This window comes from Bos mutus, chromosome X, assembly GCF_027580195.1.
Source record: "Bos mutus isolate GX-2022 chromosome X, NWIPB_WYAK_1.1, whole genome shotgun sequence".
Classification (NCBI taxonomy): Eukaryota; Metazoa; Chordata; class Mammalia; order Artiodactyla; family Bovidae; genus Bos; species Bos mutus.
Window position 1 is genome coordinate 20,972,165 of NC_091646.1, and position 26,781 is coordinate 20,998,945.

Sequence of the window (26,781 nt, forward strand, 5' to 3'; positions counted from 1 at the left end):
CTTCCTCACTATATGTACCTGGTTATGGTTTCACTCAATATCTATTTGACTGAATGAATTTGTGTGGAAGTTACAGGTAGAGGCTGTCACTATTCACTGCCTGGAATGTTTCTCATCCTCACCTTGTCATCTGCTTGACCCTCTGCTTATTCTGTGGTCTAACCTTAAATATCTCATCATCAGGAAAAGCTTCCTTATCCCCCATGACCAAATGACAGTCCCGCTTAGAGCCTCCTGTACTTTTCCACCCTGTGATGACTGTATTTGGTGTTGTCTGCTACTTGAGGTACGTACTCCCCCACCAGAAGGCACTTGGTGTGTCTTGCCTGAATGATTCCCAGCAACACCATGAGATGGTCACTGGCATCCCCTGCTGTGAGGGCAGGGACCATTGCTGTTTGCTGCTATAGCCACCATGTGGGGCATAGTAAATACACAAATATTTCTTAAATGAATTAACTTTACAGCTAAGAAATTGCAAAAGCTTGGCAACAGTAAGCGGTCAATGTTACACTATAAGCAAGCAGCAGAGTCTGGATTTGAACTCAGGTCTGTGTAACTCCAGAGCCTGGGCTTTTTCTATCAATATTATACCAAACTCTGTGTGGGTTCACAGCCATTGTTTAGGACCTCATGCTCTGCCATCAAAGGTGGGCTCCTTAGTGAAAATATTGGCAGGCACACTGTGAAGGCATGGTGTTAGCCACGTTGCCTTGTCCATGGACTCAGAGATACAAGAGGGCACTTCACTAAGAATTCAAGAAATTTCCCAACCAGGGAACGTGTGTCTGGCAGCCAACAGTGCATCAAATGGAGGAACAGAGCTGAGACTTCATGCCCTACCCTGGCCTGATGACAAGTAAGTGGGGGGTGGGCAGCAGGACAGACATCTGTAATTGCCTTCATCATCCTTCTACTAATACTCAAGATGGAGTAGCCTGTCACCTGGCACTGGAGCTACTAGAGTAGCAGGGAAGAAATGTAGACTTTGGAGTCAAGACTGGATTTGAGTCCTGGCTCTGTCACTTACTAGCAGTGTATCAACCTCCTTCCACCTAAGTTCCCTCATCAGTGAAAAGAGAGTAATGGAATATACCCTCCCGGCATTATGAAGATTAAGTTAAAATGGAAATGAAAAAAATACCTCTCATACACATTGCCTAGACCTAAGCGGGCCCCCAAAATGCAAACTACTTAGTGACTGAATGACTATTTTTGTCATTCCCAGTTTATTGCAAGCCTCACACATCAACGCTGCATCATTTGTGTGAAGTACTTCCTATCAAGGGCTTTCTGATTAAGTCAAGGCTTTTACATCTTCATCTCCAAACACTTGTGCATTGAGTCAGATAAACAAATATACTTTCTCAAACTTAATGTTAAGGTTTTATTTGTGAATTAGAAAACATGAGTTGGTTGAAGAAACAAGCCTGTGCTGTGGAGGCCACCACCTGGGCCCCTCAAGGACCATGAGCAAGGAAGCTGGAGTGGGTGGCACCAAAAGACAATCATGGTGTGGTTGGTGCCATTACCGGACTAGGCGAAGTGACTGTCAGCAAACCCCAACCTAGAGAACTTCTTACACACAATAAGAAAGACCTGTCTTTAACTTGGAAAAGGACTATTTGTGTGATTGTACTCTCAACCCAACTTGGAACTACCTTACCTAACTTTTTACAGAATTTACTCTCCCCACATAATGGAAGTTAACATGTTCATGACATTATCCATTACTGAGCTAACAGGCTACAAATCAATATAACAGAATTCAACTGCTTTGAATCATATTTCTTAAATGGTCCAACTGTGCCCATGAGCAAACACATCCAGCCTTACACATAAGCACCAAAAATGTACCACCCCATAAGTTATGTTCTGTTAGGTTTCTGTTTGCTGCTTTTTTAAAAAAAACACCAGTCTTCCTCCTTTCCCAGTAGGTATATAGGTAGAAAAATAAACGAAGTCAGCACTCTTTACCTCTTACTAGAATAAACTGTGACTCAAACACCATGAATGGTTACTTGCAAGGCTATAATTTTTTTAATGACAGATTTTCCTAAAAGAAACCACTATAACGTCTGTCCAAGTCCTCCAAGGGAAAACAAAAAAATACATAAAGATTAAAAGTCTATTACTTTAACAGCACACTGCCAAACACGGACAACTAGGATACAATGCCAAGGAACCTTAAAAAATAACTTGAAAAGACACAACGTTCAAGTCATTCACACGTGTAGGGTCCACAAAGGACAGGAAAACAAGTCCGAGAACAGTCCTACTTGTGCATGATGAGAATTCTGCTGTACCTCATCCAGGTTCATTCAGGTGTCTTAAACCAACAGATGGATGAGCAGAGTTTGTTTTTTTCTTCTTTGCTTGGAGATGCACACATAGATTAGAGGAGAGGAGAATCTTCCAGATGCTGATTTAAGCACAGCAGGCTTGGTTCCCCTTTGATAAAGTACGAAGGCAGATTCAGTTGACTCAAGCTTTATCAGTTTCCCTAAGAAAAAGTCTCATGCATGCTGAAACAGACAAGTTACTGAATTTGTCATGCTAAGTATTTACAGTCATTTTCATAAAGTGAGCCCAGTAACTTGACAGGATAAAAAAGGTAGTTGTGAATTCCTTGTATAACCTTTTACAGCGTGAATGACTTTGTGGGTAAATGACGCTGAAGTTCAAAGCCCCTCAAACATGTTAACAAGAAATTACTGACAGCATGAAGAGGCACACATTATAGAAAATGCACACTTCACGGGTTCCTGCATAGCAGGAAAGTCGCTACCACTACATAACAAATGGCTATGCCAACAGTTAGAGCTGCCACTCAAGGGATCAACAGTAGAATTCCCTTAAAACCGCAAGGAGTGTTTGCATCACAGCAAGAAAACCTTTGGGAAAATAAGTATATTTTGTTTGGAAAGATATTTTGCATTGGACAATTTGAACATCACATAAACAAAACCGTTTTCAAATTGGATAAGATTTAAGGCAATGCTACTCAGACCTGAGGGGAAAAAAACCTACAGAAGTTTGTTTTTCTTCCAAAACTCTGACAGGTCAGAATCAACATTGGAAAGGATCCCCTCTGCTAAGCATTCAATACACTGTTAGGTATTTGCAGCATTACAAAATAGAATCCACTTTCATACTCTGCATATGAAATGGGCAATTGTTATACACTCTTCCTTGAAAACTGTAAGAAACAAAACAAACATGGCAGCTTAGGTATTTCCTATTAAAAGTCACATGAACATGAAGACAACTACACCTGGTAACACAAAGGCAGAACCGTCCTCACAACAAGCTCGGGAGCGCTGTATTCTCTCCTGACTGGCTGTGGTGTCCTGTGGAACGGTCATGGATTCATAAATTAACATCAACTACAGACTAACGAATGACAAGTAGACACAGTCAATTCAAAAATTTTACATTTTGCTCCTGTTTGGCTGCTAAAGAGCAGCGATTTAAATTGGTATAAAAACTTCTGACCACAAAGCTTGCTATACAGATAAAGTACATAATCAAAAAGTAAGCAGCAATCGAGTTTCTCATTTAAACTTATCTGGTATAGAGTATTTACAGATTTGGGGGGAGAGCTCTCTGAAACCACTACGCTCCTTACTCCTCCTGTCCTCTGCCCACCCCAGCCCCTCCAAATCGAAATCAAGTGTTCCAAACTATATACAACTATACTTTGGCTAAGTGGGCTGGATGGTGCAACTCTTTCCAAGGTCTTGGTCTGGAAAAAAGAAACAAAGTCTTGGAAGTCATGCATAGCGTTCTTTTCTGAGTAGCAGTGTACTGGAGCCAAAAAATTTACTTTTTCACGGCAAAGGGGAAAAGGGGCCCCAGCACTTCACTCCCCAACCTGAATGGGCAAGATCCGAAGCCACTGGCCTCATGCACCATAACAGGCCACCAGACAAAAAGGAAAGAAAAAGGTCACGACAAAGGCAGCAGCAATCAACATAACTTTCCAACAAAGCAACTTCTCCTGCCTGGGCTCCCCCAGAAACAGTGCTCCCTCCTTCCTCTCCCTCCCCTCCCACAAGACAAAATTAATTCACATCACAAGAACCTGGTGCTCTGGTTAAGTGGCAGGTAAATATAAGAAAGAGTAAATCTGTCACCTTGTATACCTGAACTGACATAAAGCTAACAGAACACAAGACATCACTGTGAAATTAACTTTCTAAACAGGTCCAGTCTACATAGTGCGGCCAATAAAAAGTAAAATGAAGAATTTGTTCACAATCTGCCTTGTACAGGGTATTTATAGTCTTTCAATGCTATATAAATAAATAGCATTTATATAGCTTAAACATTCAGAGACATGCACTGGGACTTTTTAGGTAGTACGAATTTCTTCACAATCACATGTGCAAATTTTACAGATCACTAAGTGAGTAACTAGTAAGCTTAGGCTGGACCGTGTCTCGTATTATCTAACAAATTTAAGGGGGGCTCAGAATCATCCATAGGTAGAACCAGGCGTGTTCCCCGAATGACCAGTTCATGGTCCCCAAAGGCAAGTTCCCGATCAAAGGCATCTTCAGAACTGTTTCCCATAAGTCTCCTAGGGGCACCGGATGATGCTGACTCAGTGTTCACAGTAGAATCGCCATACGTCAAACTAATATCACCATCATTGAGGATGAGATCAGAGTCATCGTCTTTCAACTGTTCCTGGTTCTAAATGCAAATAAAACAAGTTTTGAGAATTATTATGAAAAATTAAAGAAACATTTCCAATAGCTGAATTTTCAAGGATGCTGTATTTTCTCTGACCCCACTTGCCCCATTGTGTGCCTGCAGACTGAAGTGCTTGACAGCTGCCAAAATCTCTACTGCTTTCTCTTACCTCCTGTCTCCTCTCCCCTCCTTCAGGTAATTAGCTCCTACTTATCACTGAGGTTTTCACTTAAAAGTCACTTTCTCCCAGAAGTCTTCTTTGATCATCCAAGGCTAGCTTAGTGCCCTCTTGTGTTCTTCCCTAGCAGCCTGCACTTAGCCCTCTCCCTACAGTGGCACTTACCCCTTTTCATAGCTGCACATGCAGGGATCTGCATCACATCTCCCCCCACTAGACTCTAAATCCCTTGTATGCTGTAGTTCAACCACCTAACAATTTGGGGTACACAGAAAAGTATTCACTAAATGTAAGTGCAATTCATTGCTGAATAGGTTTAAATAAATGAAGCGCTTACTTTCATGTCAACAATGCCTAGAAATATTGAACCTTCACTACCCTCATTACATACTTGTCAAGCAGCTCAAAAAGCTTTTGTTCTAATGGAAATTTGGGGGCCAAAAAGAATATAATTTCATAAAGTTCCAGAAGAGGGAAAAGTGTCCAGGATATATAGTGCCATTTTGGTTAATTAAAAAATGTACATGTGCATAGTGAGAAAGGGTCTGGAAGATCCCCTGGAGAAGGAAATGGCAACCCACTCCAGTATTCTTGCCTGAAGAGTCCCATGGACAGAGGAGCCTGGTGGGGTACAGCCCACAGGGTCACAAAGAGTCAGACACAACTGAGTAACTAAACCACCACCACATATCAGTAAACAATGATGTCACAGTCAGCAAGAAACTGCAGCCCTCCAATGTGAGCTGGTGAGCCTGAGGAAACTCAGGAAGGAAAGAATACCTGCCATCCAGCAGCCATCAAACTGCAGCCACAGCCCACAGTGAGCCCCAAGGGAGCTCAGGGTGTGAAAACATAGGATACCCGCCCCACACAGCTGAGGTGCATTTCAAAGGAATGCTTTCAGTGAGCCCAGACTTTGCCATCTTCCCATCATAAAAAAGCGCTAGATTCCTTCTTTTGGGATATCTGGTTTTCTTTAATTTACAAAAACTTTTGACATTCAGACTTCCCACCCTTTGTTGCAAAATTTTTATATAACCTGGTTCCACCTACCCTATGCCTCAGCTCCAATCCACCCCACTCCCCCCACTCCCACCTCCAGGGAACAGTTTTCTCAGGGTTTCTTGAGATGCTGCCTCCCAGACTTGAAGTACCCCAAATTCCAACTTTTAGGTTGTGACTATTTTTCCAGTCAACAATAGAAAAGTCTAGAAGGGTATTCAACAAAATGATGATAGCAAGCTCTGCATGATAGGATTGCTAATGGTTTTTATAGTTTTCTTTATGTTTCTGTATTATCTGAAATTTTATTATAATGAATACTTATTACTTTTAAAAATCAGAAAGTCATTTTATTTAAATGTAGAGTAAGAATCATTGTAAATACTCATGTTGATACAGCAAAAAAAGTCTGTGACTAATACTCCTTGAGGGAAGTAGATAGAAACCTCCTACACCCAACTCTCCTATCCTGTGCATTTAAAAATGTTAAGTTTGTCTAAGATAGTCAAATAGACTGAGGACACTATTAGACTAAAATTTCACATTTGCTGTTGCTGGAAATTTTAAAATTCTTTGCTGTTGCTAGAGATTTGCCTCAACACTCAAAGAAAAAGACCTGTAAATTAAAAACCAAAGAAACCCGCTCCACCAACCAGCCATAATCCCTTCCAAGCCAATCCAGCTATAAGTCTAAGCTGTAAGTCTAAGGAGCCTGTCTATCACTTAATTCAGCAATGCCCACAACAAAGCTCTGTGGGGCCTTCACACATCAGCAGGGGCTCTTCAGCACCTTCGACTGCCTTTATTAAGTTTGAAGTTTGGGGCAATAGCTACCAAATCTTAAAATGCATATGCCTTTTGACCCAGCGATTTAACCTTTAAAATCTATTCTTTATAACTTTATATTATTGGGTAAACATATATACAAGGATACTCACTGTAAACATTGTTTGTAATAACAAAAACACAAAAGGAATGAGACTGACTAGATCAACCTTAGTAAAGCTACACTACGCAGCCACCAATAGACAGAAGGTTCTCGTGGACTCTTACAAAGGTATCCATGCTGTGGATCATTAGGTGAAAAAAAGCAAGTAGCAGGACAATACTATTATAATCCTGTTAAGGGAAGCACACCGATTGAAACCGCCCACCTTGGCCAGGCACCATAGTAACTTTGCATGAGTTGTTGTATGACAGGAGATCCTGATAAGGAATACGGAATAAGCCACCACCAACCAGAAGAGTTCGGGGAAGGTTAAAAGGAGACACCATGTGTCCATCCACTTCCCAGAATCCCTCTCGCTAGCATCCATCTTGGCTGAGCAATGTGTGCGCCACCAGGAAAGACTCTGAATTAGAGTGATTGGCCAAAGACCACCCGGAAACTAATCCCATCACCATAAAACCCGAGACTGCAAGCCACACAGCAGAGCAGTTCTCCTGGGTTCCCTTACCCTACTGCTCTCCACCCGGGTGCCCTTTCCCAATAAAATCTCTTGCTTTGTCAGCACATGTGTCTCCTCGGACAGTTCATTTCCGAGTGTTAGACAAGAGCCCAGTTTCGGGCCCTGGAAGGGGTCCGCCTTCCTGCAACAATCCCATTGTAAAAAAACAATAACAGACAGTTATATACACACATAGAAGTTTGTATAGATAAAATATATCTGGGACTATCCACAATAAACTCTTAAAACGACTGTCTCTAGGGAATGTGGTGGGAGAAAGAGAGTGACTTTCATTTATCACTTTGTACATTCTATACTGTTTGAATATCTGGCTGTAAGTATGCTGCTGCTGCTGCTGCTGCTAAGTCGCTTCAGTCGTGTCCGACTCTGTGCAACCCCATAGACGGCACCCACCAGGCTCCCCCGTCCCTGGGATTCTCCAGGCAAGAACACTGGAGTGGGTTGCCATTTCCTTCTCCAATGCATGAAAGTGGAAAGTGAAAGTGAAGTCACTCAGTCGTGTCTGACTCTTAGCGACCCCATGGACTGCAGCCTACCAGGCTCCTCCATCCATGGGATTTTCCAGGCAACAGTACTAGAGTGGGGTGCCATTGCCTTCTCCTGTAAGTATGCTACTTTTGTAATTTAATAAGGAGTCAGCATAACAAAAAATTAAATTAGAAATGAAGTTTTATGGTTGTTCTGGGTTACACTGCATCCCCCTCATCCCCTAGAAATATGAAATCCTAACTCCCAGTATCTGTGAAAGTGACCTTATCTGGAAGTACAGACTTTTAAGGGATCATGTTAAGATGAGGTCTTTAGTGTGGGCCCTGATCAAGTATGGCTGGAGGGTGTCCTTATAAAAAGGGGAAATTTGGAGACACAGACCTGCACGTGCACACACACACACACACACACACACACACACACACAGGGAAAATGCCAGGTGAAGATGAAGACAGAGATTACGGTGATGCATCTTCAAGCCAAGGAATGCCAAAGATGGCCTGCAAACCGCTAGAAGCTAGAGAGAGGTCTGGAATAGACTCTCTCTCAGAGCCCTTAGGACCCAACCCTGCTGGCACCTGGACCTCAGACTTCCAGCCTCCAGACTGTGAGACAGTAAATTTCTGCTGTTAAGTTTGGGGTACTCTGTTATGACAGCCCAAGGAAGCAAATAGAACAATGTTGTATTCTGCTATATTCCACAGAACACACAGGCATTGTGCAGCTCTTCTGGCTTTTCATGATGGTGAGTAGGTCTCTGGAATCCAACAGCCAGGCCTCACTGACTTAGCTGACAAAGCTGGCTGACCCCTCAGCAGACAGCCATGTGGGCTAACAGGGTAAAGAGGGAATGGGCCACTGTGCTTGATACGGGAGCCTGGGTAGAGTGGGAGGGAGGGACAAGACAACATGGGGTGTGCCCCCCACCCACCAGCAGTCAGTGTATGGACTCAACATAACATAGTGCTGCAGGGTACTCCTCCCTGACCCAGGTGCCACCCCAGCTAAGGCTCCCCTTCCCTGTCCATTCTCCATGAGACTTCTCTGAAATTGAAAACCAGCACAGAAATAGAATTTTTTTTACTAAAATTACTGATAGCAAGATGCTATTCCATATCTGTTTTCAAATGATGTTTCAAACACTGTGAATTATAATAAATTTAGAGATAAATTATATCTATTCCATATATAATTTATATAAAAATTATTATATATATAATAAATTTAGAGATTTCAGTGCACTTTCTAGCTGAGCAACATATGTTTATATTCCTGCTTGTGGCTTTTATATCATAAAAGCAAGCAAAGCAAAACAAAACAAAACAAAAACAGCAGTCACCCATCCACAGAGCAGATACATTTAAATTTAACTTAATGAAGAACTGAGGTTCTGGATGAAACCAACTTACCTCATAGGCCTGGGGACTGGTCAGGCATCTTGCAATGGGGCCACAGCAGGCAGGCAGGGTGGTGGTAAGAGGAGGCCCGCTGTGCGTCAACAGAGGCTTCAGATAGCTGTGCTGGTTAAGGAAGAGCTGTGTTCCTTTCTTTATCAATTTAAAAAGAACACTCTGCTTGATTACAATCACTGTCACAGTGTACCAACCACTTCAGATAGCAAATGTCCCACTTCATGACCCTGTTATGTCAGTGAGATAGCAACATTTTAAAATTTTGTAATATTATCTCTGTTTTACAAATATGGAAACTCAGGCTCACAGAAGTCAACGATCTGCCTAAAGTCACACAAGTAAATGGAGGACCAATACTCAAACCCAGATCAGTCTGATTCCAGATCCTATGACCTTTTGACCACTACATCATATTGCCTTTATGATTTTACTAAAGGCAAAATCACACTCGATTTAGCACCGAAGGAGATACAGAAGAAAGAATACTAAAGAGCCTGAAAAGCGATTAAACATTTCAGTAGTAGAATATAGTAATAAAAAATGGTTTTCATTATTTACTATGGATTCAGCTGGCCTCTTCAATGAGTTGAAACTTCAGTATCAGAGGAAATGCAATTCTAAAAACATTTTTAAAAATTATGCATCATGAGTTCCTCTGTCACAGACTCTCATTTTAGCATTCATCTATTCTCCAAAAATAAAAACAGATGCAATAATATATTTGATACTTGAAAGGAAAAAAGAGAGAATCACAAGAAAAAGCAGAGAAAGGGAGAAAGACACATATACATATTCCCTACTTTCTAAAATTACAACCTAAGGTTGTTCTCAATTAAAAATGAAAGAAATTTACATAAATTCCCATAAACTCTAAGATTAAAGTACTTTGTATAAACACACTTATATAGTTCATAAAACATCTTGCCACACAAAAATCACTGAAAATCTGGAATGATGAATTGTACTAGTGCATCAAGTACAGAAACTACCACATCTTAGTTCAGTGGTACTTAACAGGGTACTTAGTACTGAGGCTAATAAGTCTTGGTGTTTATAAGAACAAATTCCCTACAAACTAAAACTTATCAAATATTGACCAAAAAATCTGAATGGTCCAGTATCTATCAAACAAACTAAAACATTGCTCATACAAAAAGCTCCAGGCCCAGAAAGCTTCACTGGTTAAAATCTTCCTGGCACTTAAGAAGCAACACCAAGCTTACATAAAGTCCTCCACAAAACAGAAAAAGAGAAAAAGTCTTCCCTACTTGTTTTATAAAATTAGCACAGTCTTATTATAGAAACATGATAAGGATATTACAAGAAAAAAAATCACAAGCCAATACTTCTCATGAAAATAGACACAAAATATGAGCAACTAAATCCAGTGTCACACAATGAATAACATATCATGATCAAATGGGATTTGTTCCACCAAACTAAGATTGGCTTAACATTCAATTGATGAAAATCAGCAAGATAAAACACTAACAGAGAAAAAAATAAACACGTGATCATTTCAATTGATGCAGGAAAAGGGTCTGATAATACTCAATACCTATTTATAAGAACTCTCAGCAAACTAGAAAAAAAGGGAATTTTCTTAAATTGATCACAGATATCTCAAAAACTTATAGCTAATATCATACTTAATGGTGAAATATTGAAAAATATCCCTTGAGGTCAGGAATAAGACAAGAATGCCCACTGTCATCGCTTATATTTAACACTGCATTGGGAAGGTCCAGCCACTATCAGTTCAGTTCACTCGCTCAGTTGGGTCCAACTCTTTGTGACCCCAAGGACTGCAGCATTGCAGGCTTCCCTGTCCATCACCAACTCCCAGAGCTTGCTCAAACTCATGTTCATCGAGTTGGAGATGCCATCCAACCATCTCTTCCCCTGTCACCCCCTTCTCTCCTGCCTTCAATCTTTCCCAGCATCAGGGTCTCTTCCAATGAGTCAGTATTTCCCATCAGGTGGTAAAAGTATTGGAGCTTCAGCTTCAACATCAGTCCTTCCAGTGAATATTCAGGACTAATTCCCTTTATCATTGACTGGTTTGATTTCCTTGCAGTCCAAGGGATTCTCAAGAGTCTTCTCCAACACCACAGTTCAAAAGCATCAATTCTTCGGTGCTCAGCCTTCTTCACAGTCCAACTCTCACATCCACACATGACCACTGGAAAAACCAAAGCCTTGACTAGATGGACCTTTGTCGGCAAAGTAACGTCTCTGCTTTTTAATATGCTGTCTAGGTTGGTCATTGCTTTTCTTCCAAGAGGCAAGCGTCTTTTAATTTCATGGCTGCAGTCACCATCTGCAGTGATTTTGGAGCTCAAGAAAATAAAAGTCTGTCACTGTTTCCACTGTTTCCCCATCTATTTGCCATGAAGTGATAGGACCAGATGCCATGATCTTCGCTTTTGGAATGTTAGGTTTTAAGCCAGCTTTTTCACTCTCCTCTTTCCTTTCACTTTCACCAAGAGACTCTTTAGTTCTTCGCTTTCTGCCATAAGACTGGTGTCATCTACGTATCTGAAGTTATTGATATTTCTCTTGGCAATCTTGATTCCAGCTTGTGTTTCATCAAGTCCGGCATTTTGCATGATGTACTCTGCATATAAGTTAAATAAAACAGCCTTGACGACTCCTTTCCCAATTTGGAACCAGTCTGTTGTTCCATGTCCAGTTCTAACTGTTGCTTCTTGACCTACAAACAGATTTCTCAGGAGGCAGATCAGGTGGTCTGGTACTCCCATCTCTTTCAGAATTTTCCACAGTTTATTGTGATCCACACAGTCAAAGGCTTTGGCATAGTCAATAAAACAGAAGTAGATGTTTTTCTGGAACTCTCTTGCTTTTTCCATGATCCAGCAGATGTTGGCAATTTGATCTCTGGTTCCTCTGCCTATTCTAAAACCACCTTGAATATCTGGAAGTTCACCGTTCACGGATTGCTGAAGCCTGGCTTGGAGAATTTTGAGCATTATTTTGCTAGTGTGTGAGATGAGTGCAATTGTGTGGTAGTTTGAACATTCTTTGGCATTGCTTTTCTTTGGGATTGGAATGAAAAGTGACCTTTCCAGTCCTGTGGCCACTGCTGAGTTTTGCAAATTTGCTGGCATATTGAGTGCAGCACTTTCACAGCATCATCTTTCAGGATTTGAAATAGCTCAACTGGAATTCCATCACCTCCACTAGCTTTGTTCATAGTGATGCTTCCTAAGGCCCACACAACTTGGCATTCCAGGAAGTCTGGCTCTAGGTTGGTGATCATACCATCATGATTATCTGTGTCATTAAGATCTTTTTTTGTATAGTTCTTCTGTGTATTCTTGCCACCTCTTCTTAGTCACTTCTGTTTCTGTTAGGCCCATACCATTTCTGTCCTTTACTGTGTCCATCTTTTGCATGAAGTGTTCCCTCAGTATCTCTAATTTTCTTGAAGAGATCTCTAGTCTTTCCTATTCTATTATTTGCCTCTATTTCTTTGCATTGATCACTGAGGAAGGATTTTTTATCTCTCCTTGCTATTCTTTGGAACTCTGCATTCAGATGGGTATATCTTTCCTTTTCTCCTTTGCCTTTAGCTTCTGTTCTTTTCTCAGCTATTTGTAAGGCCTCCTCAGACAACCATTTTGCCTTTTTGCATTTCTTTTTCCTGGGGATGGTCTTGATCACTGCCTCCTGTACAAAGTCATGAACCTCCATCCATAGTTCTTCAGGTACTCTGTCTATCAGATCTAAGCCCTTGAATCTATTTGTCATTTCCACTATATAATCGTAAGGGATTTGATTTAAGTCATACCTGAATGGCCTAGTGGTTTTTTCCTTACTTTCTTCCATTTAAATCTGAATTTTGCAATAAGGAGTTCATGATCTGAACTCCAGTCCCATCACTTCATGGCAAATAGAAGGGAAAAAGTAGAAGCAGTGACAGATTTGTTTGGAGGATCCAAAATCATTGTGGATGGTGACTGCAGCCATTAAATTAAAAGATGCTTGCTCCTTGGAAGGAAATCTATGACAAACCTAGACAGCATAATAAAAAAGCAAAGACATCACTCTGCTGACAATGGTACAAATAGTCAAAGCTACTGTTTTTCCAGTAGTCGTGTACAGATGTGAGAGTTGGATCATAAAGAAGGCTGAGCACCAAAGAATTGATGCTTTCAAATTGTGGTGCTGGAGAAGAATCTTGAGAGTCCCTTGGACAGCAAGGAAATCAAACCAGTCAATCTTAAAGGAAATCAGTCCTGAATATTCATTGGAAGGACTGATGCTGAAGCTGAAGCTCCAATACTTTGGCCACCTGATGCGAAGTACTGACTCACTGGAAAAGACCCTGATGCTAGGAAAAGTTGAAGGCAAAAGGAGAAGGGGGCAGCAGTGGATGAGATGGTTAGATAGCAACACCGACTCAATGGACATGAGTTTGAGTAAACTCCAGGAGATAGTGAAGGACAGGGAAGCCTGGCGTTCTGTAGTCCATGGGGTAGCAAAGAGTTGAACACAAGTTAGCAACTGAACAATACCATAGATACGCATTCATTCGTGTTTCCATATATTAGAATCCTTCCAGAAAGTGAATGTAAAAATCTAGCAAACAGAATATAGTAAGTAGTAGCTTCTAATGATAAGTGTCAAGTGCATTTTTCTTAAACATAGAAGGTTTTGATCAGAAAGTCAAAAGCAAGGAAAAAGGATTTTACATAGCTGTCCCAAAGTCACTTCAACAGAACATAAACTAGGTTCTGATTCACTTAAAGTCTCAGCCAGAAAGAACTCCATAATCCCTTTATCTAGTTCAATTTTCAAATAAGAAATTAATTTTAATAAATAGTGAGTGATACAATTTTTTAAAAGGCATGATTTAGGGACTTCCCTGGTGGGCCAGTGATTAAGACTTTGCCTTCCAATGCAGGGGGGTTGGATTTGCTCTGGTCCAGGAGCTAAGATCCCACATGTCTCTTGGCCAAAAAACCAGAAACAGAAGCAGTACTGTAACAAATGTAATAAAGACTTCAAAAATAGTTCATATAAAAAGTATCCTTTAAAAAAATTTTTTAAAAGCATGATTTAAACAGGTTATTATATATAACCTGACTTAAAGTATAGCTATGAAGAAGACTGTTACAATAGGACAAGAAAGAAATCTGGTAAATAATGAAGCACTGGCATTCTGAATGGAGAGGAGAATCCTCCAGTCTTTGGAAAGGTCAGAGAAAAGACATCAATGATCACTGCGGTATCTAGCATTGCTGAGTTTCTCATTCCCATGTTTCTTCCTAAGCCTGCCTTTCCTCTTTTACCCTAGCAAGCACACTGACAAACACCAACAAATTCCTTTTACGGCATTCACTCAATTAGCTAAAAGACAATAAATATTAAAGTTTACTCCATAAATAAACCTATATATCAAAGCAAGTCTATCATAAAGGCTCTTGAGTCCCTACTGGCTTCACAGGTTTTCAGAGGAATTCATCCATGTGTGTGGGTAACCTTCTCCACTACACTGAAGGGGAAAAGGAAGACCAAAGGTATGTTTTATATTCCAGTTCAGGAAGAGAGTAGTCAAAACAGTTGTTCCATTAAATTGTAATCATTCATATCCATACTGTTTTTTTCTCAATTAAGGATACTTGTGATCAAAGTTATACCACATCCGGAAGAGCCACGCACTCTCTGCTTTGGTAGTTCTTCTTTCACTTTCAGGAATACCCTGCAAACAGACAATAAGTAAGTCAATATATACATAAAGACAAAAAACACATTCATTTAAGAGTCATTGCTTTGTAGAATTACAAATATAGCCTAATTTAAGAGCTTGTATATTGCAGCTTAGGAATAAGAAACTGAAGTATTTTTCTGCACACTTCTATTACTCAGGCTGCTTCCTGATTTATGAGTCGACTGGCATTTAGCAAAATTAATGTGGGATAATCCACCCCCTACATCTGAAAGCTTTACACCCACAATGTGAACTGCACCTTAAGTGGAAAACATCCCATAAACATTCTGATCTTTGGGAGTTGTCATGGGTCTCAAAACTAACTGGCATTTTCAAAGATGCTATTATGTTGTTAGAACATTAGCAAAATTTAAGTAAGTAGGGAAATTCCATGGTAAGCCAGGCTGGGTAGGAGGGAAAACTAACACAGCAAGCGGATCTCTTCAAAAACAGCTCCCCCCAAAACATAAACTGCATCCCCATGTGTAACACGGAGCAGTCAGCAGTGGCGCTGTGAGGCCATCTGGTTCATCTCGGCTCTGATGTGAACTAGTTGGGCAAGTCCCTTCCCCTCCCAGCCTGAGTTTTTTCATGAATACAATGCGAACCTTACTCAAAAGCTCTTTCCAGCATGAATGTTCTGTTTCCAAGATTTTCAAAGAGTACAGTTTAGATTCTGGGTTTGGTTCCTGTTTTGTTCCTGTTTTTCCTGATCCTCAAAATAAGTGAATCTTCCTCTCAGTAGGTATCAAAATACAAAATGTCTGAGAACACTGAACAGGCTTACAGTGTTTACTTTCACATCAGGAGGCATTAGTTTGTATAGCTCCACTTTTTAGAAGAGCAACAAATCTACAAATCTCACGATCCCCTCACCACACGAACACCTGTAAACCTAACCCCTACATGTTCCATAGTTACTAAAATCTTCCTCTGTGCTTCCCAGTGGACACTTGAAATATTGAGTAAACAATATACTGAGCCAAGGCATCCACAGTTTTGAGGGCAAAGTAAAAATGACATTTTTTTCTGGATGTCACAGTTGGTACTCACCTACCTGGCTCTTTCCCTGTCACTCCATTTCCATTTGTCCTCTGTGGTGACAGAGGGGACATAACAGGTAGAGGCATACACAGATGGTGATCAAGCATTGGTCTGGGGAGCTGTCTGATCACTACTCTTTTTTCGACATGGGGGTGGAGGCACTGAGGGGCTATTACCCTTTGGAAACTACCCCAGGAACTCAGCATCATGGGAACTCATCCAGCCTGGTTTGTACAATTATTTCAAACCCATGAAATTATACTTTAAGGTTCTGATCACAAAAGAGGCAGGTGCGTCCTAGGTCACATACAAACTCATCACTCGATAGCTAGCAAAATTAGCATTCAGGAAATGAATCTGACAAAAAAATTTTTTTTAATTACACTCTGAAGACAAGTAGACCAGGGCCTGTTTCAGACAAGAAAAAGAACTATTGTTTTTAAAGAGATGCTTTCCATTTTCAAAAACCTCATTTCTGTTATTTCCCATCTCATGTCTAGGGCAGAGGCACCTATTCAGCTGTGCTCAGAAAGCATTAAAAGGTGGAAGAAAAATACCAGGAAAAGGTGGTCAGTCTAGAGAAAGCACGGAGTTACAATGCACTAGTCTACCAAGTTCTGTTTCAAGGAAACAACAGAGAAAGTGACACATGAGTGTAAGCAAGGAAACATGGGCAGGGCTGAGGCAGAGGGTAAGAAAGCACATTCTCCTGAACAGGCAGGGAAGCCTGGCTGAAGAGCCCAAGGCTTCCAGGCAGTTCTCAAGGGCAGCTGCTGGTCATCCAATTTCAAAGTTGCACAGGAAAAGCAGCTGGAGTGGGGCTTACATCAGAGACAAGACTTCATGCGCAAACCAAAATGGAAAAAGGCTCCCCGTGCCAGAACAGTCACTTGAAAACCCAGGAGTGCTTAAGGGACTGCTCTTGTCTGTGGCCAAAGCCCAGCCTTGCCCACAGATAGGGGAGCTGTCACCCTTGATAACCACATGCGGCCTAAAATTCAGTTTTGTCTCTATCGAGCAGTGAGAAAAGCCAGGAATGATATGATGTCAGTTAAAAGCTGATGCAAATAGTACAGAATCTAAATAACAGTGGCATGAAGTCTACGTAGACTTGTTTTCTTTCCAAGCAACCACACATTTGACAGAAATGCCAGGACAACACAAATGCATATTTACCAAGTGTTCTTGGTCTGAATCAACACCAACCCTAAAAGAAAAACACAAAAGGCAAATGAGATCTTGAAGCAAAAAAAAAAAAAAAAATGCCCTATTCACATATGAGTACTCTTAGGCAACTATTTTTCTCAACACAGAAGCTATGAAATGACTAATATTTTTGTGCTTCTCAATGGCTGCTGCTGTAGACTTTTGGCTCCTGCCACTTTCCTTAGCAACAGCTTGACTCCTAAGGTAAGCAGGGTCTACTAACCTTCTCTTCCCGCAAGCCAATCCCACTTACCAGTTTCAGAAAAAATAACTTTTTCTTTTGTAACCAAGTCCACAATAAGCAGGAGTCAGGGCAAGCAGTGCTGCCCAGTGGCCGAATAAGAACTCTAGGGCAGTTCCACAAACAAGGTTGGCCCATTGCAGTTCCGGGAGGAAGCTGCATGTTTTCAGACCTCTCAGCTCTCCTGGCAACATTCTGTTATGATGACTGAAGAGAAGGTCCAATTCCAGGGTGTTTTTCCATAGGTGAATGGATAGCTATTAGCCTTGGTTCTTCATGATTCTTTTTTATCTGCTTTCAATATCTCAGGGAACAGCTTCATTATGAGAAGCTCTCTTTGACTCCTCTATCTCCTCAATCTGAGCACTCACCACCTCTGTTCATTCTCCCTCTAAACTGTCTCTCAGATCCTCTCTCCTTTCCATTTCAACTGCTCAAGCTGGGACCTTATTCTGACTCACAGCATCTGGAGCAACTGGCTGTAAGGGTCCCCTGCTGCCAGGCTCTCCCTGAGAGTTAGCCATCTCAAGCAGAGAGCTCACTGGCTTACTACCTTTACAAAAGTCTCTGAGACCAGCTTGTAACACAGAGGGTCAGGTCTAAAGTCCTTTGTGTGGCATTCAAGACTCTTCAAATTAGCCACCCCTGCCACTCTGGCCCAGTTTTCCCCTCACCCTCGCCCAAACACCTGCTGGTAGTGAGACCCGACTGCTCCTTGCCCCAGACCCTGTCCTCTCCTGAGCTTCCATGTCTGTGCTTGTGCTGGTCCCTCTGTTTGAACTGTATTGTCCCTTATTTTGTTCTCCTTTTTTGAGTTCCAAAGGAACCATTCTATGACCCCTTCAGTCAGGATCATTTTTCCTCTGGGCTTTTACAGTACTTTCTAATTCTTTTATTATAATACTTAGTATAGTAGAGTATAGTTATTTACCTGTCCGTCTCCCCAGATAAGACTGTGAGCTCCTTGAGGGTAAAGGTCATGTCCCAATTCATCTCTGTATCCCCAGAGTCTAGCACAGTACCTGACACACAATAGGTGCTCAAATGTTTATCGATTAAGGCCACTACTACAGACAACACAGAAAAAAACAGCAGTGTGAGAAGCTGCAGCAGGAGCAGCCTAGTAACACCAAAGGGAGGAAAATGATGCACGACCTTATCTGGAAGGCAAGAGAATCAGGGCCAAATACTTGAAAAACAGATGGTCATAACTAGATTCAGAATTCCAAGAAATGCTCGTTTCTTCTTTGTTAAGATGGCCAGAAGCTATTTAATACCTCCTTCGCCATATTAAACTCTAACCACATTTGTGTATCTCAAGTGACATCTAGTGGTCTTGACAACACAAGTTTAATTCTCAGATGCAAGAGTGTTGGAGGCCAAGTTAACGTAATAAACATTTATCAGAGCAGTTACCACCTGCCAGGCACTGTGCTAAGCATAGGGCATAGACACGATTTACACACAGCCCTGCCCTCCAGGAGTTCACAGACTGGTGGGAAAGACAGACATAACTACAGCGCAATCCCCAAGGGCTCTGCAGTCCAGAAGAGCTGGGTTCCAATCTGACCTCAGCTCCTTTCTAGCTGTTTGAACTTAGTCAAGTCATGCGGCCCTATGAACCACAGTTCTATCACCTGAGAAATGGGGGTGATGGCCCCCATGCAGAGTTGCTGCAAGAACTAAACAAGAAAATGTGTCTAAAGATTTTAAAACAGTGATACATCATTGTTGTTGTTCAGTCGCTCAGTTGTGTCCGACTCTTTCTGACTCTGTGGACTGCAGCACGCCAGACTTCCCTGTCCTTCATCATTAACACTTGCTAAATGGTAACTCTTATAATAACATCATCATTACAAGGCTGACTGAAAACAGTGCTATAACAGACGTACTCTACAGTAAGCAGACAGAAGAGTGGTTCTGAGAGAAAAGAAGAGGGTGAAAGGAGGCGGTGTTTGAGCTATGTCGTTTCCTGGGAGTGGAAGAGCAATCCAGGCAGAGCCAACAATGTGAGCAAAGGCTCAGAGACGGGGAAGTGCAAACTATGTGTGGTACACAACAAGGAGCCAAAGGTGACTGTCACAAACTACGCAAAAGGACAGAGGAAGAGCTGGCTGGCTCTCACTCACTGAGGAGCCACTGTCCACACAACAGGACAGATGACATCACGTTCTTGCTGTGAAATCCTCCAAGACAGCAACTGGATTTTATTTATTTTTAAACAGAAAGTTTATTTTTAAGACATTCTTGTTTTATTTATACTACATTTTCTTTTTAATGGCTACACTGGGTCTTCGTTGCTGCGTGAGGGTTTTCTCTAGTTGTGGCGAGTGGGGGCTACTCTCAAGTTGCGGTATATGGGCTTCTCATGCTGTGGTTTTTCTTGTTGTGGAGCACAGGCTCTAGGGCATCCAGGCTCAGTAGCTGTGGTGCACAGGCTTAGCTGCTCCAACGCATGTGGAATCTTGTCAGACCAGGGATCGAACCCCTGTCTCCTGCATTGGCAGGCAGATTCTTTACCACTGGACCACCAGGGAAGTTCCAAGTGGATTTTAAAATCCAAACTCCTTACTGTGTCCTACTAGAACCAATAGCAGGGCTCCACCGACCACGCCAAGTTGGTGCACCTCCTGCTTTTGTGAATAAAGTCTTGTGGGAGCATGGCCATGGCAACTGATTCATGTATTGTCTATGGGGCTTTCATGCTGGAGTTGAGTAGTTGAGACAGAGACCATATGGCCTTCAAAGCCTAAAATATTATTCTCTGGCCCCTGACAGGACACATTTGTCAAGCTCTGCCCCTAAAGGATCTTGCCCACCTTGTTTCCTACCTGCCTTTTGGTTACTATATTCCAGCTAGGTGGGCTTTTTTCCTTTTCATTCAACAGGCTGTTTGTTCCTGCCTCAGAACCTTTGTACTTGCTCTCCCCTCTGCCTGGACCACTCTTCTTCCTGCTCACTGCTTAACTGGCATTATCTTGTCATTCAGGTATCCTAAGCTCCAATGTAACCTCAGAGACACCTTTCTTGAGCTCCATCGATAAAATGCACTCTATGCCCACCTACTATCATAGCACCTTGTTTGCCATCAGAGCATTTAACATCATCTAAAATAGTCATCTTCATTTACTTACTTGCCAGTTTACTATCTGTCTTCTCCCACTACAGTACAGACTTTATGAGACCAGAGACCTTTTCTATCTTGTTACTACCACTGTACCTCTCCAGATCAGGGTCTCTTAACCTTTGCAGTACCAACATTTTGGCTCAGATTACTCTTTGTTGTGGGGGCTGCTCTGTGTACTCGTGGGATGTTCAGCAGTATCCTTGGCTTCTACCAACAAGATGCCAGTAGCAGCCCCCTCTCTTTGACTGTGACAATCAGAAATGTTTCCAGGCACTGCCAAATGCCCCTGTGGGGAACTGCTGCCAGTTGACGGCCACTAAATTTCACCTTAAAACAGCACTGGGAACATGGCTGGTGCTAAGTTAGTATTCATTGAATAAATGAATAAAAGGCACATTTGAAGTATTGTACTAAGAGCTTTACAGACATGAGCTCAGGAATCCTTACAACAACCCTGGAGGAAAGTACTGTCACACATGTTACCAATGGGGAAGCTGAGGCTTAGAAAGGTTAAAGAACTTGCTCAGGATCACAGAATTACTAAACAAAGGGGCAAGAACTCAAAGTCAAGCCTAATCCTGCATATATGTTAAAACTGAAGGACTTTTTAGTATTCTCACAATTATACTCAACAAATTTGGGGGGAGGTAAGAGAAATTTAAATTCCAGTCTCTGCAAAGAGGCCAAAAAACCCCCAAACAACAACATTAATAATAGTTAACCTAAGACTGTATGATAATGTATACAACTGAATGCCAAACAGGACAGGCAAGATGGGGCCAAAGAGCTTGCAAAGCTGGTGAGGTGGATTCAGCTTTATGTGAGTAGGTAGGTTTTGGGGGAGCTTTTTCTGGGGGGTGGGGTAAACATGGGTATTTGGTTTAGTACGTGTGAAAGGCAATGAGGGAAGAGAACTGATTTTACCTAAACACTGAGATTCCACTTAAGAGTGTTATTTTTCCTAAATTATCTTACATTTAGCTTTGGCTTTGTTTTCCTTAGTAGAATAAGGAAGAACGTTTGTTTTAAAACTCTTGAGGAAAAAAAGGAGTTTAATCCTTCCAAAATGGACCATCCTCATTTCTTGATACAGAGGTCTAGGACAAATCAAGTGAGATTGGAGGCTCCTCTGTCCACCATTAATGGTATTTATGAGCTTGAACAACTAGAAACTTTTAAAGCCTCTATTTCCCCACTTGTAAAATGGAGTGATTGTGATTAGATAAATATATCAAATGCACTTAGCACAATGCCCAGCACATAGAAGGTGTTCAACAAATGCCAGGTCCTCCCTAAAGTAATAATCAGGGTTACAAGAACATTATTTTGATGTATTTTTAATTATCCACAATAACAGCACAGGAATTGTAATAAAAGGATTAGAACAGTAAAGAGAAAGACAATCATAACAATATTCAAAGTCTGATTTAGGGCTGGTTGCTATTTGGAGTATTAAAAGAAAGGCATAAAATGGAGAATGGACTCTGTAAGATGTGAAAGAAATACTATTTTCTCTAATGAACCTTACACATTCTGGAAGCTCAGTAGCTCTCAAGATCTATGAAGTTACAGCAAACACAGAAGTAAAACCTACAACGGCTTTAACTATAGACTGCTGTACCCATGGAAACAAATGCAGAACTCCTGAGATACAACAGAGCTTTTTCCAACTGAATACAGTAACTAGTGTGCATTCAAGACTAAGATCTTACAACCTTGGCCTTGGATTGTCAGGTCAGAAACAGTGCTGATCATGAAGATAAGAAAGAATGATAATATCTAGTTGTTGATTTGGGCTGGGATAAATTGGACTGTCTCATATGCTGCAGATACAAGAAAATTTTTGATCCAGTTTGGAGATAAGAATAATAAGCCTTAAATATATGCATATCCCTTGACCAAGCAATTCGACTTCTAGGAATGCATCCTAAGGAAATAGCCAAGTGCACATTGGTATATGCATTTCCAAACACTCACACTGTTAATCATAGTAAGAGCAAAATTCTCAGCCGTAATAACAAAAACCTAAAAACAACACAAAAGTCCAATGGTAGAGATTTGGTTAATAAATTACAATATAAGCAGCCATTAAAATAATGATATTTACTAACATAAATGTCTATGCTATATTATATTTAAAAATCAGTTTATAAGAGTACCTACAGTGTTGCCTCTTTTTGTTAAAAAAAATACATGGAGCAGAGCAAGAGGTCTGGAAAGACATCCCTCCAAGTGTTAACAATAGTTTTTATCCTTCCTTTGCATATTTTCCATTTTTTCTGTGCTACATGTTATATACTTATTATAAGGAAGAAATGAAATATTAGGGACTTATCTAAGCTTAAAATTCTCTCATGGTTAAAAGAAAAATAACACAAATTACATTTTAATACTAAAATGAGGTCCCCAATCAATACATACCTTATATGCAAACATGACAGCATGGCAGTGGTGCCACCACCAAATACCCACACAGTAAAAAACACAATCAGAAGTGTGGTGCTGAACATCATCTGCCGGGCATAAGTGGCCGTATCTCGAATGGCCAAGGCAAACGCCATCGCGCCACGAAGGCCTACAAGGGAATAGGAGGAGGACAACATGAACTTCATAAATTCAGACATAAGGTACATTCTGAGACCTTAGAATAGCATGAACAAATACATATTTCAACATACGTAGGTATATACAACCAAATACAAAAAGAATTAGTAGATGATACTCACAAGCATTGATCATTTAATAATTTTTTAAACTCTATTGTAAAATGTACTTACACTAAAGTTCACTCTTTCGGGTGTACAGTTCCGTAAGTTTTGACAAATGTATACAGGTGTGTGACCACTACCACAACCGAGACACAGTGGTTTCATCACCCCTCTCCCAAATTCCTTTGTGCTACCTTCTTTTTGGTCTAACTTCTCATAATCTTACCACACTCTTGGTAACTATTGATTTTCTCTGCATTGCTGGGTTTTTGTCTTTTTGAGGATGTCATGTAAATGGAACATACAGAATGAAACCATTTGAGCCTGGCTTCTTTCGCTCAGCACAATGCCTCTGAGGTCCATATATGTTCTATGTATCACTGGTTTGTTCTTTTTAGCACTGAGGAATATTCCATGGCATGGAGGTGCCATTATTTTGCATACTCCCTCACTCACTGGAAGACAGACAATTGGGCTGTATCCAGGTTTTGGCAATTATGAAGAGAACTGCCATAAACATGCACATACAGATTTTTGTGTGAAAATGTGTTCATCTTTACCTCCTCCACTACACTTAACATAGTTCTGAACTGGGAATTTGGAACCAGAACATGAGAAAACTCCCACAGAAAGGAATGGGACACTTTTAAAAAGGATGTTTTATTGGAGGCTGCGATTTCAATGTTTAAGGGAGTCTAATATATTATCTTTGGAAGGGCTGATGCTAAAGCTGAAACTCCAATACTTTGGCCACCTCATGCAAAGAGTCATTGGAAAAGACTCTGATGCTGGGAGGGATTGGGGGCAGGAGGAGAAGGGGACGACAGAGGATGAGATGGATGGATGGCATCGCCGACTCTATGGACATGAGTTTGGGTGAACTCCAGGAGTTGGTGATGGACAGGGAGGCCTGGCGTGCTGTGATTCATGGGGTCGCAAAGAGTCAGACACAACTGAGCAACTGAACTGCACTGAATATATTATTGGCATATTATTTCCATCTAAAATCAGACTGGTATATGCACGGTGAGTTGTTTACTGGAGGAGGCAAGAAATAGAGAGTTAAAACTTACCAGCAAACATCATCATGTGTTGAAAATTTGATCCAATCTTACTTCTTCTACCCAAATTAAGTAAGAGGGACAAGGGGTAAATATTGGCAGCTCTTCCCAAGAAAATAGCAATCTAAAATTATTAATAGGTTAAGGATAATTCTTTTTATTGTTAACGTTATTTAGACCATGCATTCCTATCACTGGACTTTTGTACTATTTCTAGGATTTTGCTATTATGGCTAACGATTGAGGGGGGAGCCACCTGGGTCCCTAAGAACAAGGACAACTCCCTAAGGATGGTTACAAGGCTGTGCGGGTCCCTGGTGACTTTGTGGAGCAGAGCCTGCTACACCAGTTCAGACTTTTACAAGAGAGAGAAATACATTTCTATCTTTTTTAAACTTTGGTTAACTTTGGTAATTGCCACATGAAACCAAACCTATATCCTAACAAATACAGCCAGAAGGAGAACAAGTATCTCCTGCTAAGAGTCAATTTCCATGGTAGGATTCTGTTTTGAGGAATTTCAACTCTTAACAGACTCAAAAACCTACAGAAAATATTTAGCCTTGGTTCTGGGTAAATATTGTGGATTCAAGCCACTTGACTGCTTAAAAATTTCTCAAAGACTAGCAGGATATGAAGTTACTGATCTCATGGGAGTCTTCAAGTCAAGGTTCTTCTCTTATGAATAAGGCTTTATCTGTTTCTGCCTGAAGTTCATTCTCAGAAGACTAAGACTCGGTAGAATAGTATTTCAGTAATACTTCAGTTTCTAACACAGATCCTACTTAGAGTTTTAACTAAGAAAATATTTCCAACAATCTCTTTTGGCAGAATCTTCATTCTGAGGTGGTTTCTTAAAATACTACTTCTTTTGAAAATCACTAATTCAAACATCCCGCTCTCTGACCACAATTTCTCTTTCCATGTTTCACATCCATCTATTGCAGATAATTCTTCCATTTCACTGGGACCTCCAGTCCAAAGACCCCTCTGCTTTTCCATCAGTCAGTCCTCTCCCCTCTTCATTTCCTTTTCTAGACGCATCTTAATAAAACTCTTTCCAATACTCAGCAATCCCTTTCCCCTCTGTTTTCACTGCACCAACTTGACAAAACTCCAAACTCAGATGGACTCAGCTATCTGTTTTCTCCATGCTTATAGCTAAATAGTCCTGGATAAAGTAATACAACAGGGCAGGCTGACTCTACTTTAAGATTTATTCCTCAAACTCAAATGGGTTCCTAACACCGCTCAGCGATTCTACTGCATTTCTTTGCTCAATGCACTTTTCTACTCTCTGCAACAACTATTTCCTCAAAACTCCTATCATCTATGGGAGCCAGCCTCCTAGAGGGTTCCCTAGTATTCACACCCTTGTGTAGTCTCAGCTCACACTTTACCAGGGTTTATGTGTGATCAACAGAAAACAGCAGAAGGCAGATGGCACACTGTCTCCAAGACTAGGTCATAAAAGGCCCTTTGCACTCCATCTTGGTGCTCTCTCATCTCACTCTATTCCCCTGGGGAAGCTATGTTGTGAGTTGCCCCATGGAGAGGTCCACGTGGAGAAGAACTGAAGCCTCCAGCTAACAGCCATGTCAGTGAGCTTGGGGTGGCTCCTCCATCCCCAGTCAAGTCTTGAGAGAGTACAGTCCCAGCCCAGAGCATGATTATAACCTCATGAGGGATACTGGAGCCTGCCAACTTAACCTGCCAGTTAAGTTGCTTCTGGATTCCAGAGTCTCAGAAACTGCAAAATAACATGTTTGTTGTTTTAAGCTGCTAAATTTTAGGGTAATTTGTTACATAATAGATAACTGATAGGCCACCTGCTCCTATCTCACTTTCAGCAGATGATCTCACCTCCTGCTTTTCAGATAAAAATAGAAGTAATCAGAGAAATGCCATCTTGGAAATGTACATACTTCATCTCTACATACTCTACCCTCTCCTGGAACAATGGCGGAACTGTGCTTCCTTCCTCTGGAGGCCCATCCCTCCCCATGTGCTTTGGACTCCATCTCTTCCTGCCTTCTTGTGAAGTTGGCACTATTGCTTGCTCTCTTTCATGTAATCAGTGTCTTCTTTTCAACTAGGTTTTAAAAACTCAATGAGAAAGAGAAAAAGAAGGGTGGTGGAGAGGGAAAGAGTGGGCAAGCCTCCTTCCATCTTTCATCATCTTTCAACTACTGCCCTGTGGCACAGACTGCAAACTGCTCTCCATCATCCAATCTCTCTTTCTTCCCTTCAGTAACAGAGGACAAACAGTTTTATCTTTTGGAGTTGGCAGAATGGTAAGAGACTTTTTCTTGTCATTTCAATCTGTCAGTATTATTTGTGCAATAAACAAAAACGTAAATAGCATAGACTAGATAAAAGAGTTGAAATCCTTATTTACTTCGCTCAGAGGAA

At 41.1% G+C, this 26,781-nt stretch overlaps 1 protein-coding gene across 1 annotated transcript in view; it reads right to left on the reverse strand.

Moving 5' to 3' along the window:
- Positions 1-1,402: 1,402 nt before the first annotated feature.
- The window catches only part of SLC9A6 (solute carrier family 9 member A6), a 50,730-nt gene continuing 25,351 nt past the window's right edge, over positions 1,403-26,781 (reverse strand). The window contains 8 exon segments of the mRNA XM_070365395.1: positions 1,403-4,698; positions 9,246-9,351; positions 14,894-14,973; positions 17,203-17,233; positions 18,405-18,418; positions 18,420-18,495; positions 23,022-23,175; positions 24,382-24,493. Of these exon segments, the coding sequence (XP_070221496.1) occupies positions 4,426-4,698; positions 9,246-9,351; positions 14,894-14,973; positions 17,203-17,233; positions 18,405-18,418; positions 18,420-18,495; positions 23,022-23,175; positions 24,382-24,493 (846 nt within the window). The 3' untranslated portion in view covers positions 1,403-4,425.